The sequence below is a fragment of the Podarcis raffonei genome, chromosome 2 (genome assembly GCF_027172205.1).
Source record: "Podarcis raffonei isolate rPodRaf1 chromosome 2, rPodRaf1.pri, whole genome shotgun sequence".
NCBI classification, from domain to species: Eukaryota; Metazoa; Chordata; class Lepidosauria; order Squamata; family Lacertidae; genus Podarcis; species Podarcis raffonei.
The window spans coordinates 48,823,948-48,840,903 of NC_070603.1; the positions used below are offsets into that span (position 1 = coordinate 48,823,948).

Below are 16,956 nucleotides of genomic sequence, written 5' to 3' on the forward strand. Positions count from 1 at the left end.
CTGATGAGTGCTGATATGCCAAAGCAAGTCGAATCCTTTGTGGGAACAAGTCAATAATCAGAAAATTAGGTACATGATTAACCTGAGACTATGAAGACTCAGATCCTGTCTGAGAGCTCCAATGAGATTGAAACTTCTCTGTATTACTGTTTAGCAAATATTCCAAGAGCCTAGTTTAGTCAGTCAGACTGATGGAGCTGTATACTTGTTCAGAATATGTTTTGCAATTCTGTGGATAGGGAGTAGTGTTTCAGAGGGGCAGCAAAATTCCATAAATGCTGGCTTGCAATGCTTGTGAGCTTAACATAAAAGAATGCAGTGCTATCTCAGGCAAATTGGTTTCTATCATGTGGCAAATTATAAAATATTTGCTAAACATTTTGCAAATGTGAAGGGGCTGTCAGGAAGAGTGAGAGTTCCTATAATAATGTTTAGTGGTAAACTGTAGGTACAATATTATTCAGCTGAGTGTCATTAGCGGCTGAGTTGCTAAGGACCGGGTGGCAAGTTTGTGCTGAATTCCAAACTGACATTTCCCAGTGCATTTTAGTGGGATATGTTGGTGAGACGTCCGTAGGATATGTTGGTGAGAAAGATGTTTTATAGTAAGTTTTGCTAAACTTTCTTACAAGGTAACCACACTAAAAAGTTAAAAATTGTTTATTTGTCATTATAGAAAGAAACAGTATGAGGTGCCCTGAGGTAATTTTCCTATGAACATTTGCATGATAGTACAGGGAGTAGAAATAGCAAGGGAGAAAAAGGGAGGTAGTGAAAGGGAAGGAATCCGTTGACTAAGAGAAAGCTCTAGATAATACTTACCCTTTAGAGACACTTCAGAGATTCAAAGAACACAGCAAAAGAAGAGAGATCACAATGCTCTTCCTTTTTTACTTTTGGTGTTGCATGGGACTTGCAGTATCTCCGTGGGAAAACTTCTTTTGCTTCTTCTTTGAAGGTTCAAACTACTTCTTAGGAACTTGCCTTGCCTGAATACGCTTCACTCACTGTATTCTTTTGTAATTAGCATTTGACGCTTCAAAAACACAAATAACAACAGAACCCATTAAATGCAGCATGAAAGCATACATTCCAAGAAGTGGGGAAAATGCAAAACTGAATAATTCCAAGATGCAACACTCAACACTTCATAGGAGCATCAAGGACAACTTCACCTCAAAACCAAGGAAGCACTGCATCCGATTGCATTTGCTTCTGTTATATCAACAGCTTCTCTGTAAGGAGCAGGATAGACAAGATTGCAAATAAAAGGCTGGTGAAGAGAAAAATTCTTTGTAACAAGCCTATGCCTGATGTTGGGGAGGTGGGAGGTGAGGAAGCTGGATGGTTTAGAAGTGGGAGGAAAAAAGGAAGTAGAACAGTTCAGCCTGATGTTCACCTGAAAGGAAGTGGCATGGCTATATTTTAGTTTGAAAACGAAGTGGGATGTCAACCCATCCTATCCAGCCTTACTTTGAATTGTTATAACAATTCGGAGTTAAAAAACAAAAAACAAATCCTGCACAAAGCATAGCAAGGGGCTTTTTATTGGTTTACAGGAGCTGGGTTTGTTATAACAGGAGTGGGGAGATCTGTGGCGCTCCAGATGTTGGGATCAGATAGAATCATAGAGTTGAGGGGACCATGAGGATCATCTAGTCCAACCTCCTGCAATGCAGGAATATGCAGCTGTCCCATACGGGGATCGAAACTGCAGCCTTTGGTTATCAGCACCAACTGAGCTATCCAGGCTAAATTGTTAGACTTAGCTTCTTATCAGCCTAAGCCAGCATAGGCAATGCTCAAAGATGACGGGAGCTGTAGTCCAAGAACACCTGAAGGGCCACAGGTTCCATAACTGCTTTACAATAACTCTTAACATTTTTGTTTCTATATGGTGGCTCTTTCTGTTTACAGATCCATTCTTTCCCAAGAAATATAGTTCTTTTGAGATGTCTAGAATGGTCAGTGCTCAACATTTTCAAAGACCTCTATGGTGCGTGGGTAGAATCTGCAGCGTTTCTTCCTGATTAGCAGAAATGCTGTCCCTGTCTTTCATTACGTGGCCCACATCTTACACTTTTATCTGTCTATACATGGCTTTAGGGAGAATGTGACATTTTCAGCAAGAACATTTTGTAAAAACAATTCATTATAATAGTGCACTATATCAGATCAATAGAGCTGAAAAATGCAAAGCAATGAGCCAAGTGACCAAGTGGTAAAGCAGAATCAGACCTAGGATTTTTGTCTGGGGCTAGTTTGCTCTAAGAGTAAAATATTATTTGATTTAATTAGTTAGCTATAATTCATACAGCACCTCAAATGACAAAAAGTCAGCTCTACCCTTCTTCCCCACCCCCATTTTGTAGTATCATCATAATACTTCTCTGTAAAGAACCATATAGAAATTCAAAACATTGCCAGTTATCATAGGATACATTAAAGGAATTTTCTTTGTACTCAGCAAACTGCTCACATGACAGTGTAATGTTGTTAAGAGGCAACTCAAGTAAGATTACAGGTCAGGTTTTGCAAGTATCGATTGGTCCAAAACTTTATTTATTACTGGTATTATTTAATTTATTACTGGTGTCATGAAAGCTGAGGTTTTCCCTTTTTGTTTGAGTAAACTGCTCTGATGAACAACTAAACATGGAACAGAGACAACAAAATATACAAGACACTCTGCAAGCATGTTACCTTTCCCCAGGGCTCTGTTGTATACATAAATTAAACAGGCATTTTCAGTGGGTCAACTCGAATGGCTTATCTGTTTAACAATAGTGTTGCACTTCTAGTTGTGGAATGAGACCAGGTCCCTGCAGCTACAGCCACTTCAAACCATTTTAGCTCCTCAGTGTGCTGCTCCTCTTCGATCCTACCAACTGCTGAGCCTGCCTGCTGTCTGAGATAGAATCAGTATCAGACGCAGGGGAGGCAGAAGAGTCTGCCAACACAATCCAAGCAGAGCAGCATGTTGCCAGTGAGAAATGTCAGCTTTTATTGCTACACTGTTCTGTGTTGACCCTCAGTGAGCAAACCTTCCAAAGAGCAATAAACTTTGTTTTTCCAAGGGTGTTATCCCAATCAGGATATTTTCCAAAAGGCTAATGACTGTGTCTTTAACCTCTCCTTCCTCCTCAACCTCCTCTTGACAGCTAAGTTTAAATAACATTTGTCAAAGATGCTAGACTGAGGGGCTGATAAAAAGCCTTTGTGCTTTTTATTTTTCATACCAATGTATATGTTGGATTCAACCTTTTAGTTCTACTGTGCTCTCCTAAGACATAGTTGTAACTGAAGTGATAAACCTGTGACTTGGCTGTTTCATTTCAGGCGGTAGGTGGGAATTCACATGATTGCATGCTCCTTCATAAACCATCACCACCACCAGAAATTCTGCATAGGCAGTTTCTTATGTGAATAGATTTTTGTATGGAGGAGCACTCAATCATATAAGCTCCACCTGTGCTCTGAAGTAGTCCAGCATACACCTAGAGTTATAATTTCAGTGGTAACTAAGTTTAAGAATATTAGCCAGATTTACATTTGGATCACTTGGTATGTCCTCTATTTCTATGAGCAAAGCACCACGCACATGTTTGGCATCTGGAAGAAAACCTCTGAGAACCTTTTCATTTTGTTATTGAAAGCAGTTCCACAATTCTAGAGGAGGGTGACCCTCATTTTTTGGAAAATAAATACATTACTAAATAAAGATTTAAGAATTATTTAGCAAAACTCACTTTGCAATACAATGGTTAGTTTTCATAATGGAGGCATATTAAAGATTCAAGGCAAGCATCTTCAAATGACTCATCCTTTTATATGAAATCTATTTGGTTTGTGCATGCCAGTGTTAGGGGACACATAGTTATGGTAACTTAATATTGAGTGCATACATCTTTCTTTCAGACACATCCATCTATCTCTATCAGCAGCTAGAGAGATAAATGTGCCTGAAACAAGACACATTTTCATTGGGAACTATTACAATATTTTATATGTTTGTGTATAAATCGTAAGACTGTATCCATAAAAGGGCTTTAAAGGCTATCAGGCTGTCATATACTCTAAAGTTCTCACACATTGATGATAAAGTCTGTACCAATCTATGTGGAATTATGTCCAAGATGAGGGAACAGATTTTGTTCAATTAAGTTCAGAGCATTATATATCTCATTTAAGACATACTCCATTCCTCAAACAATTTGGGTTGGATGTTATCTTCAGCCTACAATTATTGGTGACCAGATATTTCTGCTTGCTTCTGGTTTTATTAGTTTCATGTTAATACAGTTTCTTCAAATGAGGGTACCTTTATTTGATGTGGACTATTGGTACAGACGTGTTTCAAATGAGATCCTAAGCAATTGGTCTCCATTAGAATTCCTGTTGATGTGCCCAACTGGGTTGCAATGGGTTATATAGCTGCTTTATAATACTCTTGATTCAGGTAGGTAGCAGTCAAAATAAATTAAAAAATTGCCCAGTAGCACCTTAGAGACCAACTAAGTTTGTTCTGGAAGGTGCTACCGGACAATTTTTTAATTTATTACAATACTCTTGTGAGCTAAATGGTTGAGGGCTAGTGTCCAGTGCTAAATTTGACCTGAGGCAATCCTATTTCTCAGCTACCCAGCTTATCAGGATGCCATGCAGGATAAGCTAGTTGATACCACCACACCAGCATAGAAATGTCTCAGCGATGATGCAGGAATGCTAACCATTAGGAAAGGGGTTGAAAATAAAACTGCCAATATAATAATGCTGTTATGCAAATCTATGTTGTGAGCGCCCTTGGAATACTGCATACAGTTCTGGTCACTGCATTTCAAAAAGGATATTGTAGAGCTAGAGAAGGTTCAGAGAATAGCAACCAATGTTCAAGGTGTGTGGAGTAACTCCCCTGTGATGGAAGCTTACAACATTTGTAGCTGGTGTGGAGGAAGTTGATAAGGAAAGGTTTTTCTTTCTCTCCCATAATACTTGGGAGACATTCAAGAAAGCTGAATGTTGGAAGTCAAAATAAAGTACTTCTTCACACAGCACATAGTTAAACTATGGAATTCACTCCTGCAAGATTTCGTAATGCCCACCAACTTGGATGGCTTAAAAGAGGATTAGACAAATTCAACTTAGAATTACTCAGAGTGCACGTGTAATGAAAAGAATTGTTATACCCACTGATTTTAATAGATCAGCTCTGAGTAACACCACCCAATAACTTCATTTCCACATTGCTCTGCATTCTGGGAGTGAGTTATAGTAGTAGAGTGTCCATGATAATATAAAAGTGAAAGTATGTAGTTTATATTGTAAAAAAACTGGCCTGTAAAAGTTATTGGGATATTAAAAATATATATATAACCATATAAAGCTGCCTATTTCTCCTTATTGTGTATTTATTTATTCCTGATAGCATTAGAAGTAGGTGCCAAGATTAACCATTATTACAGGCATGAAATACTGAACAGTATTAGTACTTTTCTGAGCACAATTAAAAATGTTAGTGTGGATCTTTAAAGCTCTTAACTGATACGGCCCTATATACCTGAAGGCGCATCTCCACCCCCATCTTTCAGCTTGGACACAGAGGTCCAGCTTCGAGGGCCTTCTAGTGGTTCCCTCGTTGAGAGAAGTTCCAGGGAACCAGGCAGAGGGCCTTCTCGATAGTGGCATCCGCACTGTGGAATGCCATCTATCAGATGTCAAAGTAATAAATAATTATATGATCTTCCATAGACGTCTGAAAGCAGCTCTGTGTCAGGAGGTTTTTCATGTGTGATATTCTATTGTGTTTTTGTATACAGTTGAATCTCTGGTTACGTAAACTTCGGGATGTGTGCACTGCAAACCCGGAAGTATTTTACCGGGTTTCGCCGTGCGCACATGCGCAGAAGCGGTCCTCAGGTTGCAGAAACCTCAGGATCTGACCAGACCGCTGGAACGGATCCCGTCCACAACCAGAGGTACCACTGCGTTCTGTTGCAAGCCACCCAGAATGGCTGGGGCAACCCAGACAGATGGGTGGGATACAAGAAATAAGAATAAGAATACCACCAATTTAAATTTATAATGAAATGCCTTTCCCTGATCTTCTATCCAATAGTATGATTTCATGGAGCGTTTGGATGGGAAAGAGAAATGGAGTGTGGTGGAATCTCCACGAGAGCGCCGGAGCATCCAGACTCTCGTCCAGAATGAAGCTGTATTTGTTCAGTACTTGGATGTGGGGTCCTGGCATCTTGCCTTTTACAATGATGGAAAGGATAAAGAAGTCGTGTCTTTCAATACTGTTATTTTGGGTATGTATGCCTTGGCTGTGGACTCTGGGATTGGTTGGCTGTAAGATCTGGAAGAGATGCTCAGGGTGCAATTTTAAACAAATTTACTTTATTGAACTCAATATAGTTAGGGACTGCATAATTTTAATAAATACAAATTTAGCAATCATGCTTGAATCTAAGGGGCGAAAGACAGACCTGCCTCACATATTACACAATGTGACAATGACCAAATAAATGATTAATGCTTTTTCTTTGTGTTATAGTTTACAGTGTCTGATAAGAAAACATTATAGAACTTCCTTTTTTGAGGGGTGTGATGGTGGGTGTGGGAGGGTTATTGGGTTGTTCTTGTTTTATGTTGAATATGTATTTTGTGTTTTTATATTGTGATTTTATCCTGTGAACTGCCCTGAGACTTGTGGGTATAGGACAGTATACAAATTTAATAAATAATAATAATAATAATAATAATAATAATAATAATAATAATAATAAATTGCACTAAGGCCCACCTTACCTGCTGCTTGGCAGGAAGCTGTGGGTGGGGCCTAATGCAGCCAGGCAGGGCTTCTCCTCTGGTTCCAGCATGACAGTGGGAGTCTCTTCCTTTTCAGTCAGCCCTACTGACCACAGGGCTTGTGGGCTTTTCAACCAATCACATGCAAGTTGGGGGGGCATGTGGTTTTGGAGCAGACCAGAGGGAAAACATCTGTCCTTCGGTCTGTTTTCACTAAGGATAATCTTTAATATATAGTACAATATACATAATTTTAAAAACCAACAAAATTAGACAGAAATTCTCTGTATAAATATGAGGAAATGTTGCTATCAAGAAAGATTGTTTGGGCTTTCCTGACAGTATAACTTCAAATTTTCCCAGAAACAGGAAATAGCCAAGAAGTAGACTGTAATAACAGAATATGCATATGTGTACATGCAAACACATTTTGTTCTGTTGGCATCCGTCTGTCTCAAGATACAATGGAGTGTGGCTCTGGGAGTGAAGCCAAGTTGCTGCAGACTGCTGTGGCTGCAGACATTGGTAACTCATAACTGCTGCCTTCCACGCTGTTTTTACTGCCTTAGTAAGCATCTGAATAACCTCTCTGGGGCTCAAGGCTGCGTAGTTAATATAGGGCTGCCCAGGCAACAAGACCCTGCCTCTTAGCCTTCTGATGCGGTTTAAAGGAAAACAGAGCAATGCATTTGTCTTCACTGCAGGAGTTGCCAGAAGGAGGCAAGTAAGACGCCACCCTACTGTCATGGACACCTCACTCCAGTTTGTGTAGGGTTTACTCCTTAGCCCTTTCTTCTCCCGAAGATGTCCTGCAAGGCAGTGGGTACAGATTTTTCCTCTAGGTTTCCACCCGAAGACTTTCTCACAAATAAGTATGGCTGCTATGCAACAGAGGTTTGGTTTTCCTTCTCTTAGATGGGCTACCTTCCCAGTTTGATGAGCCCCATCTGGCCCTCATTTCCCTCTACAGCACATGTAGTGACTGCCTTCTTGACTGTTGGACCCACTGTTGGTCTCGTCCACTCAATCCACTGAAGCTTGTATTTGCATGCAGGGAAAGTCCCAAACTCATGGAGGGTTTAAGACCCATTGGCTACCCTCACCTGGTTTAGCCATCCAGTCAAAGCCAGTCCTGGGGTGGGTCCGCTGTCACATGCTGACAGCTTCTAGAAGCCACAGGTGAGAGCTGAATGCAGGGTGGGGAGTAAAGGTAGACAAACTACAGAGGGAGCATGATGTGTCCAACACCAGAGGTGCTACTGCTCTGCTAAGACCCCATACACCCCATGCAAACACATCATTGAGATATATACAGTATACACCTTGTCACAATAGACACAGATGCCCAACATGCCAAAGATATCCTAGTAATGCATGTTCGGTAGCTTGCAACATTTTCGTCTATATAGCTTGGTCTGAAAGTGTTGCTAGAAATGAAGTACAGTTTATGAGAAAGTCGAAGGTAATAGGTGTAATAGTTAGGTAGAAGTCTTGATGGTGCAATGATAGTAATTGGCCTGAAATGTGAAGAAAAGAACAGTCTTTTATTCAGTTCAGAGGTTCTTTGACACATATCTATTATGAGAACTTTCAGCATCGAGATAGATTGAGAGGTCTGAAATCTCGACCCAGATGAAATAGAAGAAAAAATGTCAATGTCAACCAGATATTCTCATACTAAATACACAGACGATCTGAATATATAGGAATATTATTCAGTGCATGAGAGAACTAGAAAATGTTTACAGCCAGTTTATATAATTCCTATCAAGTACTGTAAATAATGTTCAAAAATGCTGATGATTATTATTGGCAATGCCCTTTTTACTACATGGTTTATTTTTTGTCTTACTACATGGTTTTTGGTTTACTATATGGTTTGCTTTTTGTCATTTCAATTGGTATATAATTTCAGAAGATTGAACAATAGCAGTAGTACTTTTTTTTGCTCTTTATATTTTACAGAAGTATATAAATTATTTGTGTCTGTACACACACACAAGCATAAGTTCATAAAGTACATTGCACTTTTATTCAGCCTTATTCAGTTATGATCCACACAGTTGTAACCATGTGGACAGGGAGACTCAACACTTTTGCTCTGTTGCAGACCCTGCTCCCCACACCAGCCTCAAATTAGGAAAATACTTATAGCTGGGAAGCCTGCCGTACAGATTTGGAACCCTGATAATATAGTAGCTGGTTTTGTATTCCATTGCTATTTTTTTGGCCGGACATTTTCTATCAGAGTACTAGGAAGCAAATTGAATTCTGGAATTTCTGTAGAGTCTCCCAACAGTACCTCCTTATGGGTTTTCCCCCTAAATATTTTCAGTACTTCTGCAAATCTTGTCCCTGCTGTTTTGGCTGCATAAACAGCAGCACTCACAGTCTAAATATAAGAAATACAAGGAATGACACGAAGGGTGAAATGAATAGCTTTTGGAAAAGTGAAAAGTATTGCCAGAGGCAGTAATCTAAAATATGACCTCATATTAAGATGAGATACAAAATACTCTCAGCAATAACTCTTATGTAGTATGTAGCTGCAATTCCCATTGAATTCCTTCAGACTTTTTTCTGAATAGACATGATAAGATTTCATTGTTAAAAGAAGGGTTGTACTTTCAGCGTTTTCTAAATGTATAACTTTTTAAATTGCAGATTTTCACTGTTAAATTTATGCACTAATAATTTACATGTGACAGAATTATGGTTATTGTGTTATAACTTTGAAAGTAATTGATTAATAGGGTGGATAAAAACAAAAGTAGCTGTAAAATCAAGCTTTCAAACATGGAGGTCCTTTACATATGCTTTCCTACATTTATGCAAATGAAGAACATTTTCACATGAAATACAGCAATAATAACACAATTTCTATATTGAGATTGATGCAGTATTATGCTTGCGCTTCCAGTATCTCAAACATAAGTATAATACGTTAAGCTGTGGAAAACAGGTTGAAAAATTGCCACATTAGCATGCTTTGTGCATGCAAATCTATTGTCAAGGTACAGCAATTATCACACACAAAAGCTACATACAGTAACAAAAATCACATCTTATATAGGAACCTCCCTTCTGACTCATAATATACGATTGCAGTCGGTTACCAAAGTTACAATGACTCGTTCTAATCATTAGCGCAAGAGACCCCTGGCTGTGACTGTGTAATGTGGACTCATTATATGACAGAAGGGACCTCTCTGCTTCTTCTTTTCCTCATATGGAAAATAGGTCTGTTTAATGCCTACAAGTGCAATATAATAGGTTTTTTCCATGTAGCGGAAACACCAGCTTTGCCAAAGAAAAAGAAAACGGAAAAAGTTTACAGAAACCACCTGTTAAACACAGTCTTTGTGATTCAAGAATCCTTAAGAGATATACTTCTTAGAAGTGTTAACATTTTTGTCTTTCTTCAGGTAACTTCTGATTATGGAGTTCAGTTGTTGAACTTACATTGTGTGTGACCATTAAAAAATAACATCACCATAGACTAAAAAGGGAGCGGCTAACACATTAATTGCACCTGTCTTTCAGATTCTGTGCAGGACTGTCCACGTAATTGTCATGGGAATGGCGAATGTGTGTCTGGAATTTGTCACTGTTTTCCTGGCTACCATGGAGCAGATTGTGCTAAAGGTAGTGTTATATTTGTCTTCAAATATTCCTCATTATGTCTTTTATCCTGTACTATAGGAATCATTTGTCATTGTAGTGAAAATGATTTGTGTAACATTTTACCTAAGACATATTGGAGTTCTGTTTTCCTGTAGGACTTTTGAAAGCGAGACTTAATTTCTGTGCTACGCTATACAAGAAAAAAAGAATCAAATGTAGAGTGAGTAGCAGCCCAATCCTACAAATGCATCTTTCCATCTCCATCTCACGCCCAGGAAATATTAACATTAAATTGTACAATTGATAAAGTCCGGGTTTGTTTAGATCATTGGCACTGGCATCTCTTTTATTCTCACACTGGTGTAAAGCCTGTTGCATTTAATCCTATGATTTTGCAGAAAGTATTTTGTAGCATGTTTTTTCAAGTGTAAGGCTTTTTTATGTTACTGCAACATTTAGGACTTAAAAGCATAGGGCTTTTATACTTACTAAGTATATTTAAGAGGTTCCTAAAGATGTTTCCTGCCAGTTAATTCCAATGGGACAAACACTAGAGTTCGGCTGTCCACATATGTAGCATATAACACACAAAGAAAGGTAAGTTGTTGTTGTTGTTACTATTATTATTACTAATGCATATACAGAAGCATCTATTAATATTAATACTATTAATGTATATATTGTAGCCTAACCATGAGATTTCTGTTGTACACATTTTTAGGATCACATTATATATGGCATGATCCTTCTCTATGTGGGGAGTCTTGCCATGTGATTTAGTAACCTGATTGCCCAGGGACAGGAGCAGCAGCACGTCTTTGGGTGCAGGGCTGAACGTGTGGCCCCACAACCCCTTTCACTGTGCTTGCGCTCCACATATTAGTCATGCATGAAGGCTAGTATTGTGATGACATCTTCTGGCTACATGATCCCTGTTTTCTTGTAATCCCTCTTTTGTTACAATCTGTTGGATATATGCCTGACAATGTTTGCACCATCCGTCAAGCAGTGTAAAGAAGAAAGTAAACTTGTTAGAAAATAGTAAGACAACATTTTTTTCAAACAACAATAACAGTTTGAGAAGTAAAGTGTTGATAAGTCATCTTTTAACAGAATAAATCTAATGACTGCCCATTTTGGGGATACAGCTTAGGTTGAAAAGGTGACTATTTAAGTTGACCAGAGTGACTGGAGAGAGAGAGAGAGAGTTTTAACTCAGAATGGTATGATTTTGTCATATATGTGAAAAAGAAAACTAATGTTGTAATCCCAGTGATTAATCGTCTCAGTATGCTACTTTGTAAAACTCATTTTTGTTTATTTATGCTGTAGAAACAGTAGGAATAATAGTGACACTTGTTATCTTCATGCTGTACATTGCAAAGAATATTTGCTTTGCCTGTTAATCTCTGGAAGTGAATTTTATTTATCCTTTAAGTTATGTTCAGAAATTTATTTATGTTTTAAGGTATGTTCTTTGTGTGTCTCTACACGCAAAATTTATTTCATTTTTTAAAAGGCTTTTTAGCCAGCTCTTAAATTATATAGCCAGTTTAAATGCTGTAAAGAAGCAATTTTTATATGTGATTGGAGAAGTAACCACAGCAAGGAAAAATCAAGGGAACATATGTCTTGTGAAAGGGTTTCCATGCGTTATATTGTTACATAATATTCACCTACTGCTGAGATATCCATTGCATCTTCCTTAGTTGGTTGTCATGTTTGTTTCTGCATCACTCCTAAGGAAAAACAAAAAACAAAACAACAACCCTGGACTCATTTTCAATAAGTTACACTTTCTCTATAGGGTCCACAGGAATTCTAAACACACTTACTAGGGAGTAAGCCCCATTGGACACAGTGGCTATTACTTCTGAGTAAAAATGCATAGGATTGCATAGCACGTGTCTTGAAAACTGATGGCTTGCATTACTTTCGTAAATGATTAATATAAATAGGTCTGTGGCTATTGTAGCTAACTTAAAGGGCAGTATTTGATTCTGAGATATGTGATTCTTGCACTCAGAGAAATTAACAATGCAGACCTATACATGTTTATTCAGAAGTAAGACCCAGTGGGACTTACACCCCAGTACATGTGCTTAAGACTATGCTGTGAGATACAACTAGCAATATCCAGTTAGTGGCATTTACACTATCATTTAAGCAGATAAGCTTAAGCAAATAAACATAAAAACCATTTCTTTACCTTAATAATTTTAATTGATTGTTACCTTTAGATAACTACTTTGTACTACCACCACCCTGCTACAATTACTTACCCTTTCTGTCCATAAAAGTGTTTTGCTTTCTTAAGCTCATTTTTTTGTCAGCATTGCCCCCCCCCACCCTGTGTGGCTTCATCATTTTACTGCTTTCACTTCGTTTATTTTTGACTGCTGGCAAAGGATGGTCCTATTTCAATAAGTATCAATATAAGGGTAGGTTGTTGTTGTAGTTGTTTTTGTAAATTTCATTAATAGCCTTCCATTTTGTTTTGTTTAAAATAATTAAGCCCATTAAACATAGCACATCCATTTTCATGTTTAAATGCTTACTGTTTGATTACCACCTCTGACAAGCTGAGTACTCATGCCATATCCACTCCCTATGTTACATGAATTCTTGTGACCTCCTGTATAGGAATTTGACAAGGTAAATTTCAAATTAGTGGGTAAGTAAGTAGATACTAACTACTGGAAATGACAACTCCTGCTGGTCCACATCTGTCACTGAAGGCCAAATAATGTTACTATTAGAAAACACAGACATTGTCTTTAATTAGACATTGGTGAAAGTATGTTGGCATTCTCCAAATATTTAGTTGCTCAGCAGCTTGTAGGCAAAGCAGGGGCTCTCACATATGCAAATAACAAAAATGTGCATTGCAGTCATGCTGTTTGGAACTTTCCTGTGAAACTATTACCTTGAGAGAAATCCAGGAGTTGTCATAATGGTAGCAGGCATACATTTCCCTTTCTTAAATAAGACTAATGAAACTTTAATCATTGTTGATCACTTCTCATGCAGTTTTTTTTTTAAATCGAGAAAGGCTCAATATCTACAAATCTACCATCTTGTTAGGTTCCTTTTACTCATTATCCATAGAGCATTCACAGCATTTACAAAGTCTGGGTCAGAAGGAGAAGTAATGTAATCAACAGGGGCATTAAACCATTGTTAGCAACATGGGCATAGTCAGGATTTATGTTGGGGGGGACAGGCTTCATGTTGGGGGGCAGAACCTCAGTTAAGTATTTTTTTTATTTACTTAATACTTAAATTTATTTTATTTATAGGGGCAGCTGCCCCCCGCCTCCCCTTTGCTAGGCCCATGGTTAGCAACATAGGGGTTTGTAAATTTGGTATGCACATTCATTGCATGGACCCATTTAATTAATAACAGTGGGGTAACTATGGGAAGGAGTTCAATGTTGCGCTCTACTGATCATTCTGTCAGTGCAAGCTTGCTAGATGGAACAATCCTGACACACTGTTCTGGTGTTCCCTTGACCCTACAGAGTAGGTTGGTGGAGAGGAGAAGAAAGAAAGCTGGGTTGGAAAGCCGGATCATAGATTCTTAAGCGGCTTGTCCCTGTAAATACATTTTAAAATGTGATTTCTTCACAGTACTAATGGGATTTTCTGGGCCCAATACACCATATGTGATGGGCCCTCCACCCATCTGTAGGCTCCTAGTCCATGCAAGATGTCCAGCAACTAGAAAGCAGGAAAATTCCCTACATGCACAGAGATAACTTAAGACAGTTAGTCAATATACATTATATGATTAAATAACCCAGCCAGGAGAAGCACCCACCATTCTATGTATTCCTTATAGAACTCAGGTGGAATCATATATTCTCCAGGAGCTTTATTTGATTCCAAGTAAAATTCATCAGTTAAAATAATATAACATTTTCACCATAAAGCAAATAATAGTATCATAAAATCAATGTAACAAAAATACTGCAATTCAACTACTATGGTATAATACTATTCCATGAGCTAGATTTCACAATAAGCCTAGGTGTGAAGGTACATTTTGATTATGCAGTAGAAGCTCATTATTAATGTGGTCATCTATGTCTCCAGGGGAAGGGAATTCCACACTAGTATGTGACTGCTGAAAAGGCCCTCCCTTGAGTCCTCACATAACCCAACCATTGTTGGTGGGACAACAAGAAGGGCTCCTCTACTGACTGTAAGGTCTGGAAAGGTTGGTTTGGGTAGAGGAGCTCCAACAGATAGTTGTGTCACAAGTCATTCAAGACTTTCTGTTCACTGCCCTGTCTGCTTCTGTCCACTGCTAATCATATCCACGCGGTGGTGGCAGGTACAGCCCTGCATGGCTGGAGGGAGACTGTCTCGCACGGCCTCCTGACGTCACAGTCAGTTTCACCCATGGGGGTTGGCAGGATTGGCTGCCAAAAACTTCAAATTCAAATTGACCAATCATGCTCGGGGGAGGGGGGCACGGTGCTTTGGTCGCAGACCTTACAGAGCCAGTCTTCTGTCAGGTCCACCACAAAGGCATAAAATTCAGCTGCGCTGTGGTCAGACAGCATAGACCAGAATTGGTCATGCCGCCCAACTACCCAGTATGTTCTGGCTCTGCCTGGAGGAAAGTAGGCAGAACATGTGTATAGCCTTGTTATGAAATTACTCTATTGCCATATTCGGGGCCAGGGCAGAATTTGCCTGCAGACAAATTGGGCTTGTCTTGGGGTTCTACCTTCCTCATAGCTACTGTCACAACTTTGCTTGAAAGAAGCATTGGATTGGATCCTTTGGTCAAAAGCTAGGGGATGGCTGGGTGCCCCACCTCTTGATCTTGGATCAAAATTCAGGGCATGCAGGTAAAGGGGTCCAGGGGTAGGGTTCTGTTAGAAATTCCAGACAGGGACTGATGGGCCATAGAACACCCCAAATGACAACCTGGTGGGATCGTCCAATTCAATCTGCATCATAGGGGGATCCTTAACCCCTGGATCAATCCTGACTGAGCTATCAGCCAGTAATCGGGTTGGCTGATTCAGGATACATACCCAGTGCCTATGCCAAAACCAAATTGCCTCCGTAATCAATAAAGTTGTAGCCATTTCAATCCCATCATGGTGTCTTCCCATTTTGTTACAACTACGCTTCCAGATCCTTCCCCTCTATGAGCTCCTGCCCACTGTACAGGAGTCCTCAAATGTTTCCTTCCTGAGTCAGTATCCGAATCTAATTGCTCCACACTTCTCTAAATTTGTGACTGCATTTGGATTTTGTGTACAGTTCTGGTTGCCTCACTTCAGAAAGGTTATTTGAGAGTTAGAAAAGGACATCCAAATTGATCAAGGGGTTGGGACATTTCCTGTATATGAAAGGGTTACAAAATTTGGGACTTGTCAGTTTAAAGGTGACATGATAGAAGTGTATAAAATTATACATGTCATGGAGAAATAGGACAGAGAAACGTTTTCCTTCCTCTTTCATAGCACTACAACTTGTGGATATCCACTGAAGATTCAGGATAGGGTGGGGTGGAGTGCTTCTTCTTGCAGCTCATAGTTAAATTATGGAACTCAGTCCCATAGGAGGCAGTGATGGCCACTAGCTTGGATGATTTTAAAAGAGGAATAGGCAAAATCTTGGTGGATAAGGCTATCAGTGAATACTACCATGATGGCTGTGTTCCACCTCCATGGTTGGAGGCAGTAATGCTTCTGAATACCAGTTGCTGGAAACCAAAGGAGGGAAGAGTGCTCTTGTGCTCAGGTCCTGCTTACGGGTTTCCCACAGGCATCTGGTTGGCCACTGTAAGAACACGATACCAGATTGATTGGTCTGATCCACCAGGCTCTTACATTCTTATGTCTTTGCTCCTCTTTTTCATCCTTTCCAGTTGCTCATAGCTGCTGGTACTAGCAAGTCTTGAACCCAGAGATCTGCCTTCTGTTATTCTTAAAGGCTTTTTTTTACCCAAGCAGCTTAAGTGCTTATTGATTGAGAACTTTTATAACTCTCAAAATGGAGGCAGCCTCATATCTCTACAGGTATTTAAAATGAATTGAATTAATCATGGGCTTAAAAGTCTCTAGTGATCTTGGTTAACTTCTCTGGGTTTAATTAAAACATCTGTGCACTTTTAATTTATCGATTCATCCAACTCATATGTCATGTTTTTAACACACCCCAGCATGCTCTGCATCATTTTTAACCCGATTTCCACTTAACTAAAGCAATTAAATTCACCCCGGATTAATTAAAGCATCTATACTTTAGTGCTTAAGTCAGCGTGTGCTGCTTTCCCCACATGGCTTCTGAATGTCAGGAATTTGACACACCTGATGATTTTTTTGTCCTTCTATGATTCTCTTTTTTTGCCTGCTAATGTGTAGTTTGATAGCACTGGAATAAGAAATTTAAATTATTACCACAGTTCTCATTAGGAGAATGGTCATACATTTGTGTCTCTGTATCCGTTTCTCTTGCAGTTTTTAAAACCAAGAGTACTGAATGTAAAGTAATATAAAG

General features: G+C 39.1%; 1 protein-coding gene across 16 annotated transcripts in view; it reads left to right on the top strand.

The window, feature by feature from the left end:
• TENM2 (teneurin transmembrane protein 2) overlaps positions 1 to 16,956 on the top strand; it is a 719,087-nt gene that overhangs the window by 583,605 nt on the left and 118,526 nt on the right. For all 16 annotated transcript variants that reach the window (XM_053376484.1, XM_053376486.1, XM_053376485.1 and 13 more), the window contains 2 exons: positions 6,116 to 6,311; positions 10,354 to 10,455. In XM_053376484.1, coding sequence (XP_053232459.1) covers positions 6,116 to 6,311; positions 10,354 to 10,455 — 298 coding nt within the window. The remainder of the gene's footprint in view (positions 1 to 6,115; positions 6,312 to 10,353; positions 10,456 to 16,956) is intronic.